This window comes from Athene noctua, chromosome 1, assembly GCF_965140245.1.
Source record: "Athene noctua chromosome 1, bAthNoc1.hap1.1, whole genome shotgun sequence".
Lineage (NCBI taxonomy): Eukaryota > Metazoa > Chordata > Aves > Strigiformes > Strigidae > Athene > Athene noctua.
The window spans coordinates 3,749,006-3,767,080 of NC_134037.1; the positions used below are offsets into that span (position 1 = coordinate 3,749,006).

The 18,075-nt window shown below is 41.3% G+C and overlaps 1 protein-coding gene across 10 annotated transcripts in view; it reads left to right on the plus strand.

The window, feature by feature from the left end:
* HMBOX1 (homeobox containing 1) overlaps positions 1-18,075 on the plus strand; it is a 111,410-nt gene that overhangs the window by 30,417 nt on the left and 62,918 nt on the right. For 9 of the 10 annotated variants that reach the window (XM_074895442.1, XM_074895441.1, XM_074895445.1 and 6 more), the window contains one exon: positions 16,246-16,329. In XM_074895442.1, the coding sequence (XP_074751543.1) occupies positions 16,307-16,329 (23 nt within the window). In that variant the 5' untranslated portion in view covers positions 16,246-16,306. Of the gene's footprint in view, positions 1-16,245; positions 16,330-17,476; positions 17,559-18,075 lie in introns of all 10 variants that reach the window. The other variant, XM_074895448.1, reaches the window with a different exon arrangement.

The window sequence follows — 18,075 nt, forward strand, 5'->3', positions numbered from 1 at the left end:
TGCGTGTAGTCCAGGCACCCCAACGCCAGCAAGAGAGGACAAGATAAAACCCTCCTCTTCGGGTTTTGGAACAGAGTTGGTAGCCTGTGTTTGAGAGGTTTAGCTGTGTAGCTGTGTTGATGGAGGGCAAGGATGATTTCTGCTGGAATAGTAATATTGCACAGAGGACAGTGTTCACATGGTGAGGGATTACTTACTTCAGTGTGCTTGTTCCCCTGTTTCTGTAGGAATAGCAATAAAAGCATCTTTATGTTACTGTGAAGAGATGAGGGAGGAAATTATATCACTTTAAGTAATGCAATATTGTAATTTCCTAGAGTGGAGAGGCCTGGGCTTGAGCCTTAGGTAATACTGGGTCATAACTTCTCCCTCTCTCCCATTTGCTTGCTAAGATCTTGAAAGGGTTTTTGGGAGCTTTCTGTGTGAGTGGCATCTCATCCCTGCTGCTGTCATAGCATGCAGTCTGCCATCATATTCACCAAGCGCACTGTTGTGGTTTTTTTCCCCCCCAAGATTTCGCTTTTAAAATAACTGTTTTAACATACCTTTTCCATTTGATGACTGTCATCTTCTTATAGGGACGTGTCATCCCTTCTGCTGTCTCTAGCTAAAGAGAGTCAGATCTTATTTAGTACGAAGTGAATCTAGGAAGATCCATCTATTTTGGCTATTACATGAGAGAGAACTCCGAACAAATACATGCAGTGAACTTGTACTTGAATCTTAAAAAAACCCCACGTTTAGATACTTGTTTAGAAAGGTGGAAACTGAAGGAGAAATGTAGTTCATGGTCTCCAAACGCCCTCAAACATTGCTGTCCTGTTTTGTTCTCCAGAGTATCTTGCAGCAGTCTTACTGCTGTAACTTTTGAATGTCTTCCAGGAGTTCTTAAAATTATATGACTAATCTCAGTCATGGGAATTTAGCTGTATTTTCAGTGGTAAGTCATATTTAAACAGGGGTTAAACTGGCTTAACAAATAGTATCTTTGTGTGGATGGGGACAGATTTATATAACGGGTAAGTGTGCCAGTACATTATCAACTGGATGTAAAGAATCATAAATATCTGAGTAACAAATGAAGTTGAAAGTACCCCTTTATATAAGTCAGTATTGTGGAGAATAGTCTTAGAACAAACTAAAAAGAAAAAAATCTCATCCTACGGTCTCCTATGCTTGGCAGCAGAATTGTTAGTCAGCAAGAATGTGCAGAACTTTGTGAAAAATTGTTTTTTAGATAATTGCCTGTTGCAGACTGTCTAGAGGAACTCACATTTTATTTTTGGCATATTGCATTAAACGGTAGCTTTTACATTTTAGGACTGATGTGCTGATTTATATATCTTCCAGTCCTCTGGTAGACATCCAATTTCCAAACTTGGATACTTCTGTTGAGTAACTAAAGTCAAAATTTTCAGTTCTCAGATGGGAAGAGAAACTATCCAAGATAGTACCTATCTAGCTTGAAGGAAAAGTGTAAGATGATGAGTGTGATGGGTCTAAAAGTGTGCATAGGAAAGGCTTTATGCTTGTTCCCATCTGCACTTTGGTGTGTGTATCTTAAGAGTGCCTTGAATATCCCTTTGAGTAACATACATGCACTTAGGGAAGGCTGGGAAACTTATCTAAAAGTTCAGAATCAAGATGCAAGTAATGTGTGAATTAAAAAGATTGGAGTTTTCTTTCATTGTCCTTAAAATTGGAAGCTTGTAGCATGGGTAATAGGACTAAATTAAAACAGCAGCTTACTGCTGGTATTGCCAGTTGTTAGTGTCACCAGTACACAGGAGAGATATTGCAGGAGTCTTTTTGAATTATAATTGTTAGAAACTTGTTAGCAGTCTGGGTTGCTGCAGGACGTACAGGGAAGGTGCAGTTCCCACCTTTGATGATACAACTATGTCTCTTGAAGCGTGTTTTGGGAGGATGCTGCTGGCTCGTCTGTGGTATCACAGCAGCTGGAAATAGAGGGAATAGAAGCATGCATCCACACCAGAAAAAGTTTTAGACCTCTTTTAATTTGCAACCATTGTAACTTGAATTCACATCTGAATTACACATGTGTGTAAAACCACCAGAGTCCTGGGTTTCTCTCCAACGACTGCTTCTCGTTTTTTTTTGAGTGGTGGGGCTGAATAGGATGACGTTAATGGACTCTGTATCATTTATTTGGGTTTAAAATAAAGTGTGTGTGTGTGTATATAAAAATATATAAATGACCTTCCAGAAGTCTGAATGGTGAATTAAAAAGAATCTTCCCTGATCTTTGAAAATACAGGGTGTAGCATGGAGACAGAGTAACAGAAAGAGACGTCTAGAAATGATGAAAGTCAGGGCTGGAATAATTCTTCAGATGGTTTCTGTTCATCATGTTATCACTGTACAACAGAGTGGTCTGCAGCTTTGAAGGCAAGTCAACCTTGCTCTGAGACAATCTCTTTTGAACCGCTGTTTGAGCTGGTAGGTACCTGACCCAGTTGGACAGGAGCGAGTAGATACCTTAAGACTGTTTGACTGCATGAAAGGGTAGAGAGCTCAGCTCAGGAAAACAGCTCCAAGAAAATGCTTGTGGCAAAGGGGTTTTAGAAAATAAGCTGCATTGTGAAGCTTTCTGGTTAGGGGGAGGTTTGTGGGGATTTTAGAGCTTTCTGTATATTGTCAGTCCAGCAGATAATACAGGTTGAGGGAAAAAGGATTTGCACAAACCCTAGATGTGGCACTGGTTGGTTTTGGGAGCAAGGGCAAATTACTCGGGAGCCCATAGATGTTACAGAAGAGCTCAACACTTTGGAAAATAGGAAATTTCTGAACATGAGGAATAAATGTTTTGCTACTATCATTTTGCCACTTTCTTCCTGTTTCCCATAGCACAAAACCAGACCCTGTGCTAAAGCTATGCACAAATGTTGTTTGGTTCAAAACCAGCTATAGGAGAGAATGCATTTTCTGCTTGTTTCTGGAAGTGGAAAAACTCCATGATCAATCAGCTACGAGAATAAATTGATGGCAACTCTGCCTGTCTTCAGTACAGATGATTTGTTCTAATTCTTCCCATCCCTTTGCCTTCTGTGTCTCTCACACTTAGTAAGTTTCCTCCAGAAATTGCCTGTGTTCAATTGCATTATATTTGAAAAAAGAAAGTTTTCAGAGAAGTTAGCGAGTGAAAATGGAGTATGTAATGGTAGCCATAACTGTAGCCTTTGCTGCCAGTGACAGCTGTAATTATATATGGGGCACATACATTCTTGCAGATGCTTCCCATTTACACCACATTGGTTTCAGCATAGACCAAATTTAGGATCTAAGCATGGTGACCATAGCACTCGCTAAATCTCTCATTCCATCTTTTGCCATTTACTGTCTTTCTCAAATGCTCAGTGAGACTTTTTTTTCCTAGTTGTTCTATGGAACAGCTTTGATTTTTCTCACTTTGTGGTTATTTTAAGCTTCAGAAAACAATAAGAATGTACTTTTCTTTTTCCGCCCCCCCCCTCTTTCCTCTGTGCTTTTATGAAAGCAGAATCTGTGTAGATAAAGCACAGTTGATCTGTTAGGGATTACTGTTTCTCAGTTATTCTTTTGCTCTTGCATATCATGCCTTTATGTAGAAGAATATTTAAAGGTGCCGTGTAGAACAGCGAGATGAAAGATTCTTTGTGCATTGAAGAATGGTGTCACAGGAGTCCACCTGTTCTCCCGTAACTTTTTTTTTTTTAAACTGAAGTTTATTTAAAGTGATTTTTAGTGCTCATAAAAGCTGCTGGGTTTTGACAGCCTTAAAGATTGAAAGGCTGTCCCCACAGGTGGCGGCAGCAGCACTATGGCCTGGTATTCAGGGCACAAGAGCAGGAATCAGAAGATCCACATTCTGTTCTCATCTTTATCACAGGTGACCTTGAGCCAAGTAACATGTTGCCGAGGCTCAGTTCTCTGTGCAGAATTTTACCTCTGCTCATGAGGACGTTGCAAAGATTTGCTACCCTTTTAGGGAAGAAAAGACAAGGATAAAAACCTCTTGCATCATCATCAAGCAACAGACCTCATCTCCAGTCTACCAGCAAGGAGAAAAATCGGTAGTTTTCAGGAGAAGATACTACCAACAGCCTATTGAAAGTCTCAGAATAAGTGGAAGTACTTTTTGGCTGTGCAGAGTTGTCTAAGAGGAGCTAACCAAACCAAACTGGTTTCATGCAAGTCTAAAAAGACTTGTTTCTGTTGGGGTGTCCTGCATGAAATCTTAGTAATTTTTGTGGAGGGTCAGGCTGGATCAATCTAGAGTCCATTTGATGTAGCGTTGTGTGGCAAGCAGTGGTCAGTATCGGGCAGTTAATGCACCTATTCAGCTTGCAGAGCTATTCCTCTGATTAAGTACAAGAGGAGTTTTCTTCCTGACCCTTTCAGGCTATCAGCTTAATTCCCAGAAGCTTCAGATTTAATTACCCATATCATTACCACAACATGCATAGCTGCAGATTTTATTAATGACCATAAAGTTATCGAATCCTCTTTAAAATGAATGCAGATTCCCAGCCAGAAGGTCCTTTCACACATCAGCTCTAATACAAGTGAATCCCACAGGTTGGTGCAGCACCTTTCCTGTCTTTTTGTCAAATGCTGAGCCTCACTCATCCATCTTCTTCTGCACCTGATTTCCTGCTAATTTACCAACCACTAGTAATGCTCTTCTGCTGTTCTGTCACCAGACTCGGCTATTCTTGCCTCTAAAATAGTTGCTGAGCTGAAGTTTTACCCTTCTTGGAGCCCATTTTTATGCGTTTAGCAGCAGACTGACCTTTATACCTCTCTGTTTCAGACTCCTTCCGCTCACTGCATTGCTTTTGTTCCTATCCCTAGAATGTTTTTTAATCCATTTCAATTCCTTTTCCCTGCACGATGCTTTATGACTTTGTAAATCAGTCTGAGTGGTACAAAATCAAATGCTTTCCTGAGATCCTGATAACTTATGTCCACTGTTTCACTCTTGTCTAACCTAACGATTTGGTCGTATAATAAAAAGGATTTCAGCAGATTTGTCAGGCATGACCTTCCTTTTATGAATCTGTACTGGATGTCCTCTACTAAATTATGCATTTCCAAATGTTCTGCAATTTTGGCTTTTATCAACGCTTCCAATACATTCCCACAGCTGAAGCTGGATTTCCTGTTCTAAGAGAATTCAGCAGAACTGTGACAGCCCAACAAAATTCATCAGTTTTTCAGAAATCTCCATAATAAAACTTCTGTTTTCTGCTTTTCGTCCTCATCTTACTGGATTCTTGACATTGGAATTAGTATTCTGCTTTACATAGCTCTGAGAGTACTGTGCTTTCAGGAAATAACCAGCTCACCATTTGCAGTTCAGCAGGTTTGTGTGTCACATATGGAATGAGTTGCTGAGTCTCAGCCCAGTTGCAGGTGAGAGGATGTGAGGATGTAGGCCGGTAGCTCAGAGTCTCAAGCTGACTCCAAGCTTCCTAAATAATTTCATTTGAGACTGGAGGTCACTTCACCTCTCTGTGTATCTGTTTATTTTTCTGGCCCGTTTCCTAAAGAGTATTTTACATTGCAGGCTTGCTTTGTGCTTTTGTCTGAATATATATGTGTGAGGGGGGAAGGGAAACTCCAAATCCTTCAAGTGTTCTTGCTTAAAGCCCTGATGCTTGTGCTTATACCTACTTTGAACATATAGCTTGCCACTTGGGCTATGCTTCCAAATACGGATTTCTCTTGGAGGTATGTTCTGACCCACCTACTTTGCACTGCAGATATATTTAGCAAAGTTTTGCCGTAATAGTCCTACGGTGCTGTCCCAAAGCTTCTGATGTCATCTGCTCTTCTGCCTACCTCCTTCCCAGTTACCTTTCGTGCATCAAAAGCCACCTGCCAGAGTTCTGCATCTGCGGTCAAGGCTTTCTGCCACGGCTCTTTCTCGGCAATAGGTACCATGCAGAGGCTAACCAGCTCTGTCTTCCCTGTGTGCTGCTGGCTGGGCAATGCAGCTTGCTTAAACTTGGGTTAATTCTTCCACGCCTGTAGCAAAGATCATGAGTTCTGGGAGAAGCCCTCCAAGTTATGAATGAGACCAGCAGAATTGGAGACTTCCATAATCGAAGCTTCAGAGTAGAAGGGATTTTTCGGGTTTTTTTTAAGCAAAATTCACAAACAGATGCATAGTCCTTGCCCCCAAGCCTGGTTTGTACAAGACAAAGGTGCTGCTCAGCCTGGTTGGGTTGAGAGGAGCACAGGGGCTCCTGCAGTTGAATCACGATGTCGGAGCAGACTGTCTGGGGATGGGGTATGTCTTAAGACCACAGGAATGGCTCTTTTTTGCCCTAGACCCAGCTTAGAACAAACGTAGCACTACAATACTGGGTCAGTATGTGTCTGCCCTGTATCTGCTGTTCATTGCAGGGAGAAATTGCCAAGTTATAGAGATACTGAAGTTACAGAAAATTATGGAAAACACTGTATTTAACGGGCTGGCTTTTCTTTAGAAAGCCAGGTTCTGCCTCCCTCCTCCAGTATCCTGTTAGATGTCATCCAAGATGGATTCCAAGTGCAAAAAAAATTTAGAAAAAAAAAAAAATAAAGCAAGCAAACCTGCACTAAGTGAATCATTCCTACTAAATTTAAACCACTTATTATGGGGAGGGAAGAAAAAAAAAAAAGAAAAAGAAAACTCGGATTACAAGTTTAGCAAGCATGAGCACATATTTCAGCATGTATTGCTGTATTTGTAATTGCCAAACTACTGATTTCTTGGAACTCTGCTATTAGCATTGTTAAGCAGTGTTCCAGACAGTCACTCCTATAAATCCCTGTTAATATGTTAAGCAGGAGAAGCCTTTTGCAAGAATAATATTTCGTCGTCAAGCGATCTCCATTTGGGGCGTGCTGTCTAGACTAAAGGGACAGGTAGGGGAAGTAGCCGCTTGCTGTTAGGATGTCCTGCTTGAGCATCCATCCAGCTGATGTTTGCTGGAATGTTATTGCCACTTCTAATAGGTGCTTAGGAACATTTTATTTATTTATTTATTTGGACAGAGGTGTATGAGAGCATATGAGGCTTCTGTACAGGGTGTACTTCTAGCAGTGAGGCCTGAAGTTTACTGATCTCTTACTCTCATTTATATGCTATTCAGGCAATAAGTAATGACGTGAAAAACACCTCAGACAAACAAACAAACAAATGTCCTTCTCAGGGACAGATATTGTTCTTTTTCAAGCGTGCTATTCCAAATAATGAAGAGCCTCAAAACCTGAAATTATGAAAGCACGTTGCTAAATGCCCCCCTCTTTTTTTTTTTTTTTTTTTAATTTATTTTCATAACACCAGTATAACCAGAACACTTTTATCACTGCCAGTCTGCTGACTGAAGTCATGTCTGTGCCTTCTGAACTAGTCAGTGGGTACAAACAAGATGGAGTGTCTTGAAAATAAATCTACCAGAATACAGCTTTACCTTGGAGAAAAAAGATTGCCCTCTTCCACATGCATCTGTTGAACCATGTACCTCTGCAGGGGTGAAAGAGCCCCACAGGCTTTCTGGCAAGGCATGTGAAAAAGAAAACATGTTTGTTTGACGTGGTACTTGGAGGTGGACCTGATGAAAGTCTGGGTCATCAGAGAGGAGGAAGAGGGGAAAGCAGAAAAGGAGGTTAGAGCCAGAGATCAGTATTTTAAACACAAGCAGTTGCCAAGGGCATAGGGATGGAGAGGGGCAAGGAGACTTGTTTGATCTGCTGCTGCCGTGAGGACACATCTGCCAGATCCCAACCCAGTTCCAGCAGCAGTAGCGAACGTGTGGATTCCCTGATAACTAATCGTGTCCTGAAGTGAACAGCAGATGGGAGCCCTGGGTGCCCTATGATGTCCATCAAACCTACCTTCAGTTGTAAGGCAGAGGGCAGGCGTCGGCGAGACTGCCATGCTTGTAGACTCCCTTTATGGTACAATTTTATGCAGACTTGTTTGGGGACAGAAAAGGGTTGCAAGCTTATTTTATTTCAAGTAACAGAGCTTGCAGAGCTTTGCAGAACACCCATTTAATGTTTTGTATAGTTCCTAACAAGTTTATTATTGTTTGTAGAGCATGTTGTCAGATTATTGTTTGGGAAAAGGACATGATGATCTTAAATCCAAAACCTATTTTTAAAAAGATAATACTTAAATTTTATGCAGCATATTTGCTGTTGCCAAGTGATACCTCATTCTTCTCAATACTTTTTGTGCCATATAGCAATGTAAAAGTAAAGGATTGTAAGGCATTACTGATTTCTCTTCTATGCTTGTTCCTGGTGCTAGTGATGGCACATAGACTTCTGGTTGCTTTTCTTAGGTCAGCATCTGGGCGTAGGTTTTTCAGCTCACTTCAGCTGAATATGTATGTATCTTGTATTGGACACCTTCAAATGCACATAGAATCATGTAGTGGCAGTTTTCTGTGCCTGCCAAGGGTTTGTGGTACTGCCTTCAGATTAATCTCCCTGTGTCAAGTGACCTGACATCAAGTAAAATTTCTGGAATCCTGCTAAAGAAGGTTTGGTGGCATCTACTGAGGTGCGTAGGGCTCCCCTGGAGAGTCATAGATGAAGGAAGGCCTTGGCCTGTCTGGTTGGATGAACATTCTGTTTTCTTGGGGCTGTTGTACGTTTTGCAGTGCCTCCCGGCTTTGTGCTCTTGAGTTCACCTGTCACCAGCAGTGAGCTACATGGCAACTGAGCATAAATCTTCATAGTGGATATCTCTGTCATCTTTGGGACAGGGAAACTGCAGGTCTGAGTGGAACTCACAGACAAATATGAAGGCCTGTCTTCAAAAGACTAGACTTAAATAAGTCCAACGTGTAAACCTGCACAACTGCAAGATCAAAAACCAAGCTTTGCAAGTGCTGATTCTGGTAGCTTTGGTTAGTTGTCCTCTAGACATTGGGAAAACTAGTATGTTTTTTCATCTTTGTGTGTCCTGTTACTAGCAGGCTGAGGTTACTTTATCCAAGTTTTATGGACCAGATGGATGTTCTGAAGTCACTGCTGCCTCTCTCAGCCCTGCAGGATGCTGTGCTTCAGCTTCTGGTGCTGGTTTTCCTTCAGTTGAATACCTGTTGCCACGTGTGGCATGCAGGGCAACTGTCAGGTTGTTCTCCAACATGAGTGAGCTCCCCACTGAGACCTGTAAGTCGTGGTAGCAATAGTTTCTTGTTCCTAGTATGCACTGTTGGGCATAGTGTGCTTGGTCTGCATCCTGTTGTACCCAAACTGCAGTCAAACAGGGTAATTCCTCTGTGCCAAAACCGATACTTTGTGCTAGCTAGACTAGAGAGGTGGCGAGCTTGGAGCACTTCAGGAGGTCAAGTTCTTCCACAGCGTACTGCATAGTAATTCATTTGAGCAGTTCCAGTTGGTGAGAAATTTAACTGCGGCATTATCACAGTCATAACCACACAGGTATGGAGTGGACGTGAGCCTGCCTGAATAGATTTAGGCAGCAGAGATGCTCACATCTAACGATACTCTGCGGTGGGGGTATACTCGCAGTGTGCACTTGCTGTGCTTGGCAGTATAGAATCCCATTTGACTTGGCATATCCAGTGCTACTGTGTCACTGTATTCCTCGCAGAAAACTGTCAAGGTAATTAGTGTTAATTGGGATCTTTTTTGAATGAGCCTCTCATTTATTGTATGTTTGGCCTGGGCTTGTACTTGAGGATTTGGCAATCTCCCATATGCAATTTTGTCCAGATGAACGTATATGCCTGATGGCGTACGTATCCACAGAGTTCAAGGTATAATCCCTACTGTTGGCTTGTAAGGGCTTTAACTCTTCATTCGACTTTAGGGTATGTCTTGCCCATTGTAGCTTTGTGGGAATTAGCTGGCATTGGAGTGCTCCTTCACCTCTGCTCTTGCCTGTTGTCTCCTGACATGCAGTTAGTAATTTTGTGACAGCTTCTGTTCTGTTGCAGTGCAGCCTCAAAACGTTTTGAACTGGACCATTCAAGTGAGAGTCACCATCTCCTTAAATTCTCTCTCACGTGTGATTGACCATCTCACTCTTCCTCACATGTTTCAGCGCTCAAAGTGAATTAAGACGATGTATTTGATCATTAGGGAAGTGGTCTCTGTAGCAGCCGTTAGCTATCACTGTTAACCATGAGGACGTGTGCCTTGCTGTCAGTCTTCCTCTGTTGAGAATTACTTGTAATTTTAGCCAGAAATGCCAGTTCAAGTCTGTCCTTTGGTTCCAGGCAATTTTTTAGACATGATTGGAGAGGACAACATACTGCAATTTGGGAGATACAGCAGCATAGGTGCTTGATATGTTAGGGCTGGAAGCTTGTTTTTAAGCAATAGTGAAAATATAACCTGGGGTTGTCTGCTGAAATGTGCCTGCAGATGTATCTTAAGGACAGCATTTCATTTTCCAGCTGCAATTAAGGACAAAGCAATACTAAATTACGTGTTTTTTCAATGGGACTGCATTGCCTTTTACAAATCTCTTGGGCTTCTGGAGTAACTCAGTCCTTTCCAGTGAAATACAGATGAAATTTTCAGCCTTTCTGGAAGCCTTGTGTGAGAGTTTGGGAAATTTGATGATTTTGTGACCTTAGTCTTTCTGTAGAGAGGATCTGTTGTTAGTCTGCTTCAAAATGGAGCTTCTTACTGGCCTTCTAGGCAATTCCACTATATTTGGGTAAGGAGGTTTCTTTTGTGTGAGGCTGGAGAGGAAAAAGGAGAGAAACAATTTTAACTTCAATCCTTGGCTAATTGTTCTGTGGAGATCTACTGCAGGGCATGTTGTGGAAACCATGATTTGCTTGCTTGCTTTTTTAAGTTTACCTACTGAAGCTTTATCATAAGATTGAGGTGTGTGTTTTCTAAAGGGGAAAAGGCTTCTTTCCATGGTTTCCCTTCAGTTAGAGTTCTGAAGAAGAGGAGGATCACATCAAAAAATTTGATATAAGTTTGGCAAGATGCTTCTATATTCATAGTATTAATTATTCACCATAATGCCAAAATACAGCTTTCTCCTGGGTTGTACTGTAAAGGGTTTTCTAAACCAACACAGTCACAATAAGACTGAAAACAGTCTTGGCGGTAACTTCCTGAAGAGTTTCTTCAGGAATTTTTGTGTTCATAAAAAGTATGCTTTCTTGCTCTTTGATTCAGTGGCACAGGTCGCGTGGAGAAGTGGTGGAGTCTCAGACCTTGGAGAGAAATCAAAAGCCATCTGGTCGTGGTCCTGGGCAGCTGGGTTTGGGTGGCCCTGCTTGAGCAGGGCAGTTGGACAAGGACTTCCAGAGGTTCCTTCCATCCTCAACCATTCTGTGATTAGAAGGTCCCAACCTGTCCCTTAAGATCAGATCTGTGCCATAGCAGCAATTCATGGCTTGGTACCTTGCAACTGGTACCAAGGAGCCAACAGGCTCTTTGCAACCATTGATTCAAGGTATCCCAGAAGCTACAGCAGATGCAGCAACTGCGTTGCTTGTGTAGCAATGATTCTTGACGAGAGCTTGTCGTGCACCTTCTTGAGGGTCTGCACAAGACCACACTCAAGGTACGGATCAATGTACTAACTTCAGGTAGTGATATTTAAATAACTTGAAATCTGGGGAGATTTAAGAAGCAACTCTTCTCTTTGTGTGGTGGTACAATGGGCGCATGAATCTGGCTGCTCCATGTCGCCAAGCCACGGTGTGTGCTCAGGAGGTGGCAGTTCTTAACCTTGCTTTCCAGGGCACAAATGTAACACATCCTCAAGTCATATGGCAGAGCATTTTTTTTATTATTTTTTTTTTTTTCTAATAGGCCTATTTTGGGAAAATGGGCTAAAGAGTCCTAGATTAGCTTTAGTATTTTGGACACTAGTCCTACTTTTGTGCGTGCACCCAGATGAATTTATCTTAAAGTTTTGGTATAAATGCAGTACCTGGAGTTTTAAAAGCACTGGATAAACAACAGCCTGTCTGAACATCTCCCAAGCATAAAGCTGGCAAGGGAAGGTTTAACAGCAGCTACTCTCTGGAATCTGAAGCCAGACACATTGGAAGTAGAAATCAAGTACAAATTTCTAATGGAGAGGGTGATTAAGCACTTGAATGAACTAGAATGGATGGATCCTTGGTCCCTTGCTGGTTTTGAGGCAAGATGTCTTGTGGACATAAGTCAGGTAACAGGTTTTGTTTATCTTACACTGGCCTCGCTGTAGAGAAGGTGAAAATGAAATGTAACAGCCCATATTTATAGACACGTGTGTACGCACACGTGTGCACACACGTACAGAGTCCAGCTAGAAGACCTGACCGTTCTACAGACCTTAAGCTGTCCATTAAATAAAAGACTTAAATTCTGAAGCTTTTTGTTATTCGTAGGAGAGGATTGGTTTGTAATTATGCATGGGGTTGAGAGTCTGTATCCTGAATTGAGCAGTGGTAGAATTTCATTCTGAATTTCTTCACCATCCAGTGCACCAGGTTTATTGGCAAGCTGAAACTTGGTTGTTCTGTGTTTCAGTAGCTGGTACAGTCACAGGTAATAGTGGTGTTGTGGTAGTGGGGCTTATGTCCTTAGGCAGATACCATGTTCAGCCACTGATACTATCCAGTGTGACTTTAAGCCAAGAATTTAGCCCCTCTGTTCATGTTTTACTTTTGACAAAATAGTAATATTTCCCTTCCCAAGGACAAAAGCTTTCAATTTGTTATTTGTAAAGCCCTTTTTAAGAACTTACCAAGGAACGTATTAGTGAAATACAAAGGAATGGCATTATTTTTTTACAGTGTGACTCACTCAGAAATTAAAAGGGAAAATTAATTTCTTTTCCAAATAAGTGATATCAGCCTCATCTTTACCAAGTGACTTTCTCCTTGCTTGTGCAGGGTGTTGTGGATCAGGGTGAACTATACTTCAAAACGTTTAATTGCATACACTGAGAAATGAAGAAAACTGAAGTGGATCCCAAGAATGTATTAAAAATCTGAACTAAAATGAGAATGATTTCATGTCAAGTGAGACAAATGTAGAGTTGATACTCCAGTGCTTCGCACTTCCACTTGTCCTTGGCAGCAAGAAAATGAGATTTTTAATATCTGAAAAACAGATTGCCATGAAGACTCATCCATTGTAAATTTAAGCTGCCTTTATAGCAACTTAAGCTGGGGACAAGATTGTTCATTACATCTGATTCTACAACTGTGGCCATGATTTCCATATTAATATTGAATTTTTTTTATTGTCTGTACCAGAAATAGGAAGGAGAGCTGGTAGTGTTTTCCCTCTGTTAGGAGATAATTTATTTAATGAATAATGCGCAAAGGGCAAAGGTTTGTGAGTTCTTACTTGCCTATCAACTGTAGATAGTAGTGACACCTGCCTTTGCTGCTGTGATCAAACTTGGTTTGGTGCTTCGGTTTAGGCTAAAAGGAGACTGAGGGAAAGAGGGATATTGATTAATGATTTCAGAGGTGATGGAAGTTATGTTGTTTTGAGTTGAGTATTTTTGAGTAAAACTATAGGCAAGGGGTTGCTTGTTTCCCGTCTGATGTGCCCTTAAATTACAAAAAAATTTAATCAACTTTTACATCTGTATGGGGGCAGGGAAGGTATTTCTCTGCCACTGAACTTTAGACCAACGTTGAGTCAAAGCCTATTTGTAACCCTTTTCAATAGCAACTGTTCTGTTCTGGCATCAGGCGTAGGAAGCACTAGCTTCCTCTTCTTTCTGTGTAACTGCATTTGCTTTCACAAGTCCAGCTACCAAGGCAGACCTGAGGATTCCCCAACCTGCCTTACTGCTGGGCTCTGTCTCTGACAGTTTGTGATTGCATTCACACTGTAATACTGCTGCCTCAACCTTTAACATAGCAGAAATGGAGAATTTCTCTTATTTTCTCATGAACTCTCTCCTGCTTATTTCTGCCAAAATGCTATCGGCCTCTGTCTGCGCTCACAGATCTGGAGTCTCTTGGAAAAGTTCCTTCTTCCTCCTCTGTTCACATCCCAAATTTGGTCTAGATCCTAATGGCTCTTCATTTATAACATCTGAGGTCTGTACCATTTTTTTTCCTCTTCCATTAGTATCACTAATATCATTGTCCTGCCTTTGTCATCTCACACCTGAGTTACTGCAGCCTTTTCTTTGGCTATCTCATCTCCTCGTGTTCCAGTTTTAATACTGTGTTTCATGATGATGGAAGGTGATCTTTTCTTTCCTTTGTGGGTTTTGTTCTTTGCTTCTTCCACAGTCCTCACCCTGGAAGCAAATCTTTCACCGAGGAGTCCAGTTCTCTATCATTAGCCTCTCTGACCTTCAGAAAGTTTGTATATGTTTAAGTCTAATTTGTTCCTCTTTGGAAAACAAAGCAGCGCTCTGTATTAAACTCTAAATCTGGCAATAAGTCAACAGCATGATCTCATATTTTTTGTGACTGCTTCAGGGAATATGTTTTAAATGCTGTTAAGAAATTGAACAGAGGAGTGTTTTGGTGTAGAACTAACTATCTTTAAAAGGTTTGGCGTGGCTGACTGTGAGGGACCTGTGTGTGTCTTTTCCACCCATCGGTACTTCGGTGTCACGGCTTCTCTCCCAGGCCACAGTCCATGACCTGTGACAGTCTGCTGGGACGGCTGATCTTGTCTGTGACCTTGCTCTTGGCGACCTCCTTTCCTGGAGAGGAAGAAGACAACTCAAGACCTAGATGCAGGCCAAATGAATTGTTTTGGAAATGGCAGCAGCCAGCTCTCAGCAACTCCCCTCCCTGAAAACACCCAGCACTTTCCTTTGCCACATCTGGGTGGGAGCGATCATGTGGGTGCAGGCTTCAACCCTCTGGGAAAACTGGTGGCCAGAAGCTTGACTGCTGCTACTTCTGGAAAAGCTCATTCAGCCCAGCCTTTTGCCCTGAGAGTTCCTAAGGGTTTTTTTTTTTCACGAAGGAAAAAAAGAAACAAGCCACACAGACGATGGTATAGTCTGTGTATGCCCAGTGGACTCCATCTGGAATAGGTGCAGATCTTCCTCAAAGCCTCTAGCAGGTGTGATAGTCACGTTATAGTGTCTGGGTCACCCTTCACCACTGAGAAGAGCCAGGATGTGTCTGTCCACAGTGCTTAGTTGCTAATATTACAGACATCTCTTCATGGAGCAGAGTAAATTATTCCATGCAAACCCCTGTGCTACCCTACCCACTTGTTTTCTATTCCAGCTCTCATAAACCCGTAGCCTGAAGTCTAAATATCCTCTCTAATTTTCTGCATCTGCCTGGATATAACATCCTGCCTTTCTCTTTCCTGTTAGCTAAAGTTTGACTTTTGAAGCACTTTCAGCCCGTGTTAGTTTGTGAAGAAAGACATCAGCAGCGATAACTAAAGAAAATTCTATTAGGTCATTCCTTTTCAGAACATAGTACCTGTCTTCTAAGCTCTTTGCGGATGTTAGCCAAATAATTCTTTTAATAGCTTTTGTGAGTTAAAAGGGTAGGTAACTGTCATAAGGCTAAATGATTGCATAGATTAATTTACTTGTGGCCAAAAGAAATCAATTGTAATTTAAATTTTTGTCTCTGGACTGATTAGGCTACCAGACATCAACTTTATCCTTAGTGATCTACCATGTTCATTGCAGTATATGTCTGTGATTATACGTGGGGTCTGGATTAGTTACAGATTATCCAGAGTAATGTGATTGAACATTTCCAGTTTTTAACCTGTGAGTTCATACAAGCTTAGAATATTCAGCTGGTTGGCCTTGTTTAGATCTCTGAAGTATCCATTAATAACTTGTCGTTATAATTCATAGAGTGTTTGGATATAGAAGAATATTTGCCAGACTTGCTAAGACCATGGGCCCATTGCAAACCATGTCAGAGCTCCCACTGAGGACAAAGGGAAGAAAGAGGGTGAGGCTTTTATAGGCCGGTTAAAGAATAAATTGGAAGATGATACAAGAAAATCCAGTGGTTCCAGGGAGCATTTTTCTTAACCATGGCTATATTTAGTCAATTATGATTGGTATATATTCTACTGCCTTTTAGCAGAGGGATGGGTTGGATGATTGAGAGGGGGTCCTGAAGGCATCTGTCTTTTTTTTAACGAGAGGTGATTTGGTGCTACTGCCTGGTGAAACTGCTGTAACATTGCCCTCTTTAAGCCAGTTGTATAATTGTCAGATAACAAGAAGTCAGAATGTATTTGCCTTTCATAGAAATCTCTTAACGTTCTTGTATCTTTCGTTGTGTCTTACAGAATGGTGAATAACACCGAAGACCCTCAAGAGGCTTTATAACGGCCCATCCCCATGTAAAGTATGCTCAGAACTTTTCCAGTAGTGTAAGTATAAGCTAGAAAACACTACAAAAATTAAAAGTTCTATGGTAATTTGTCTACAAAAAGCAGACAAATGGTTACAATCAGCAGTTGGCTAAATTGAAGAGTTCCACTGGTTTGGATTTTGCTAGACATTTAAACCAGGGAACATTATTTAATTGGTCACTTGGTCTGGCTGGTACGTTAGTTCTAATTTTTTGTCTCTGAAAGAGAAGGGAAATCATGCAGTACTTAAAAACTCAGCCTTGATCAGAGAAAAGGATAAAAGAGAGATCTCCCTACATCCACTGAACATACTAGGGGGATACCAGAGCTGTGCAAGAGAGTTTAGCACCACCACAGACTTGGTGAAAGGAGATGAGTACACCATTAATGTAGTATTATACAGCAAAGGCAGAAAACCTGGGACATCTAACCTAACATTTGAACTGGATGTGTTAGTCCAAGGAACCACTGCTGTATGAATCCCATAGGAATTGAAGTTGTATAAATCTCATCCTTGGATTTGAGCCTATTAGTTTGTTCTTTTAAATGACTTCTGTCATCATGAATCTTCAACGTGATTGGTATCCATGCTGTTTCTTCACTAAATAAGCAAATGAATTTGAAGTTTGCAGCTTGTCAGGCTGAAAGGAAAGGCTTGACCTGTACTGTGCTGTCATCCATCTCTCACTGGCCAGTCCTATATCGCTGTTCCCCAAACCTCTTCTATAGGCACGGCCACATGCTTGTCCACTGGCAATCAGAGTCTTGAGATTCTTTGACTTCATGACTTCTGATTGCACCTTCTGTCAGATTGGGTTGGAAAGAGAAATCCTATCTGCAGAATAGGTGGCAAGAAACCAGGCTGCTGTAAATGCAGTCAAATTTTCCCAGATGGATTATTTCAAGGGTGAATATTATTCATCTAGCGCATGGACATTCGTAGTGCGAGTGGCAGTGCAGTCACAGACTTCTGTAGAGGGAGTTCCAGCAAAAAATAATGACTGTCAGGGGTTTTGTGTTGGAAACTAAACTACCAATGTATTTCAGAAAGACTTCTTGATAACCATTAATTAGTTATTTGCTGGTGGATTAGTCTTCTATTCAAAATTAGTGGTTTCCTACTTTGTTGCCAGTCCCCTGAGCCACCTCCTCTTCTTTCTTTTAGCTGGAAATATGTTGGATTTCAGTATTAAAATCACCACTTGAAATTGTAAAGATCTAGTTCACAGCAGGAAAGAAGTCTGGAGGTAAGGCCACGCTGCCCTGTGCGTCTTTATTATACTGGTAATTCAGAGTTTGCAGAGTGATCTTAGAGCTCCTCTGTGCTTTGTGTAAGCACAAGGACAGTCTGTCAGCTTTAACTTTGAATCAGACTTCTAACAGAAATTTCCAAACTGAACAATACAGTTTTAATTTCCTGTGCTTTAGCTGGATTTAGTCATGTTCTGCCCCGTGCAGTTTTAGTTGGATATCGCGTTGTTCTGTTGCTTTCTGGGATGGTTGTGGCACATTGATGTGCCGTGTTAATCAGCTGCTACCCTCCATCAGTGAAGTAGCAGCTTTTTCGATTTATTCCATTTTATGTGCAGTTAGTACGGTCATTGAGAATGCAATATAAGTATAGGTGAATAATTTTGGACTGAGTGAAAGCTGGGGTGAACCTATTTGGAGCGGATTAGAGAGTATTAAATTAGAGGAAATGGACCAAGATGACCCATTTAGGTATGAAGTTTCCAGATTAAACCATAGATATCTTTTAAAAAG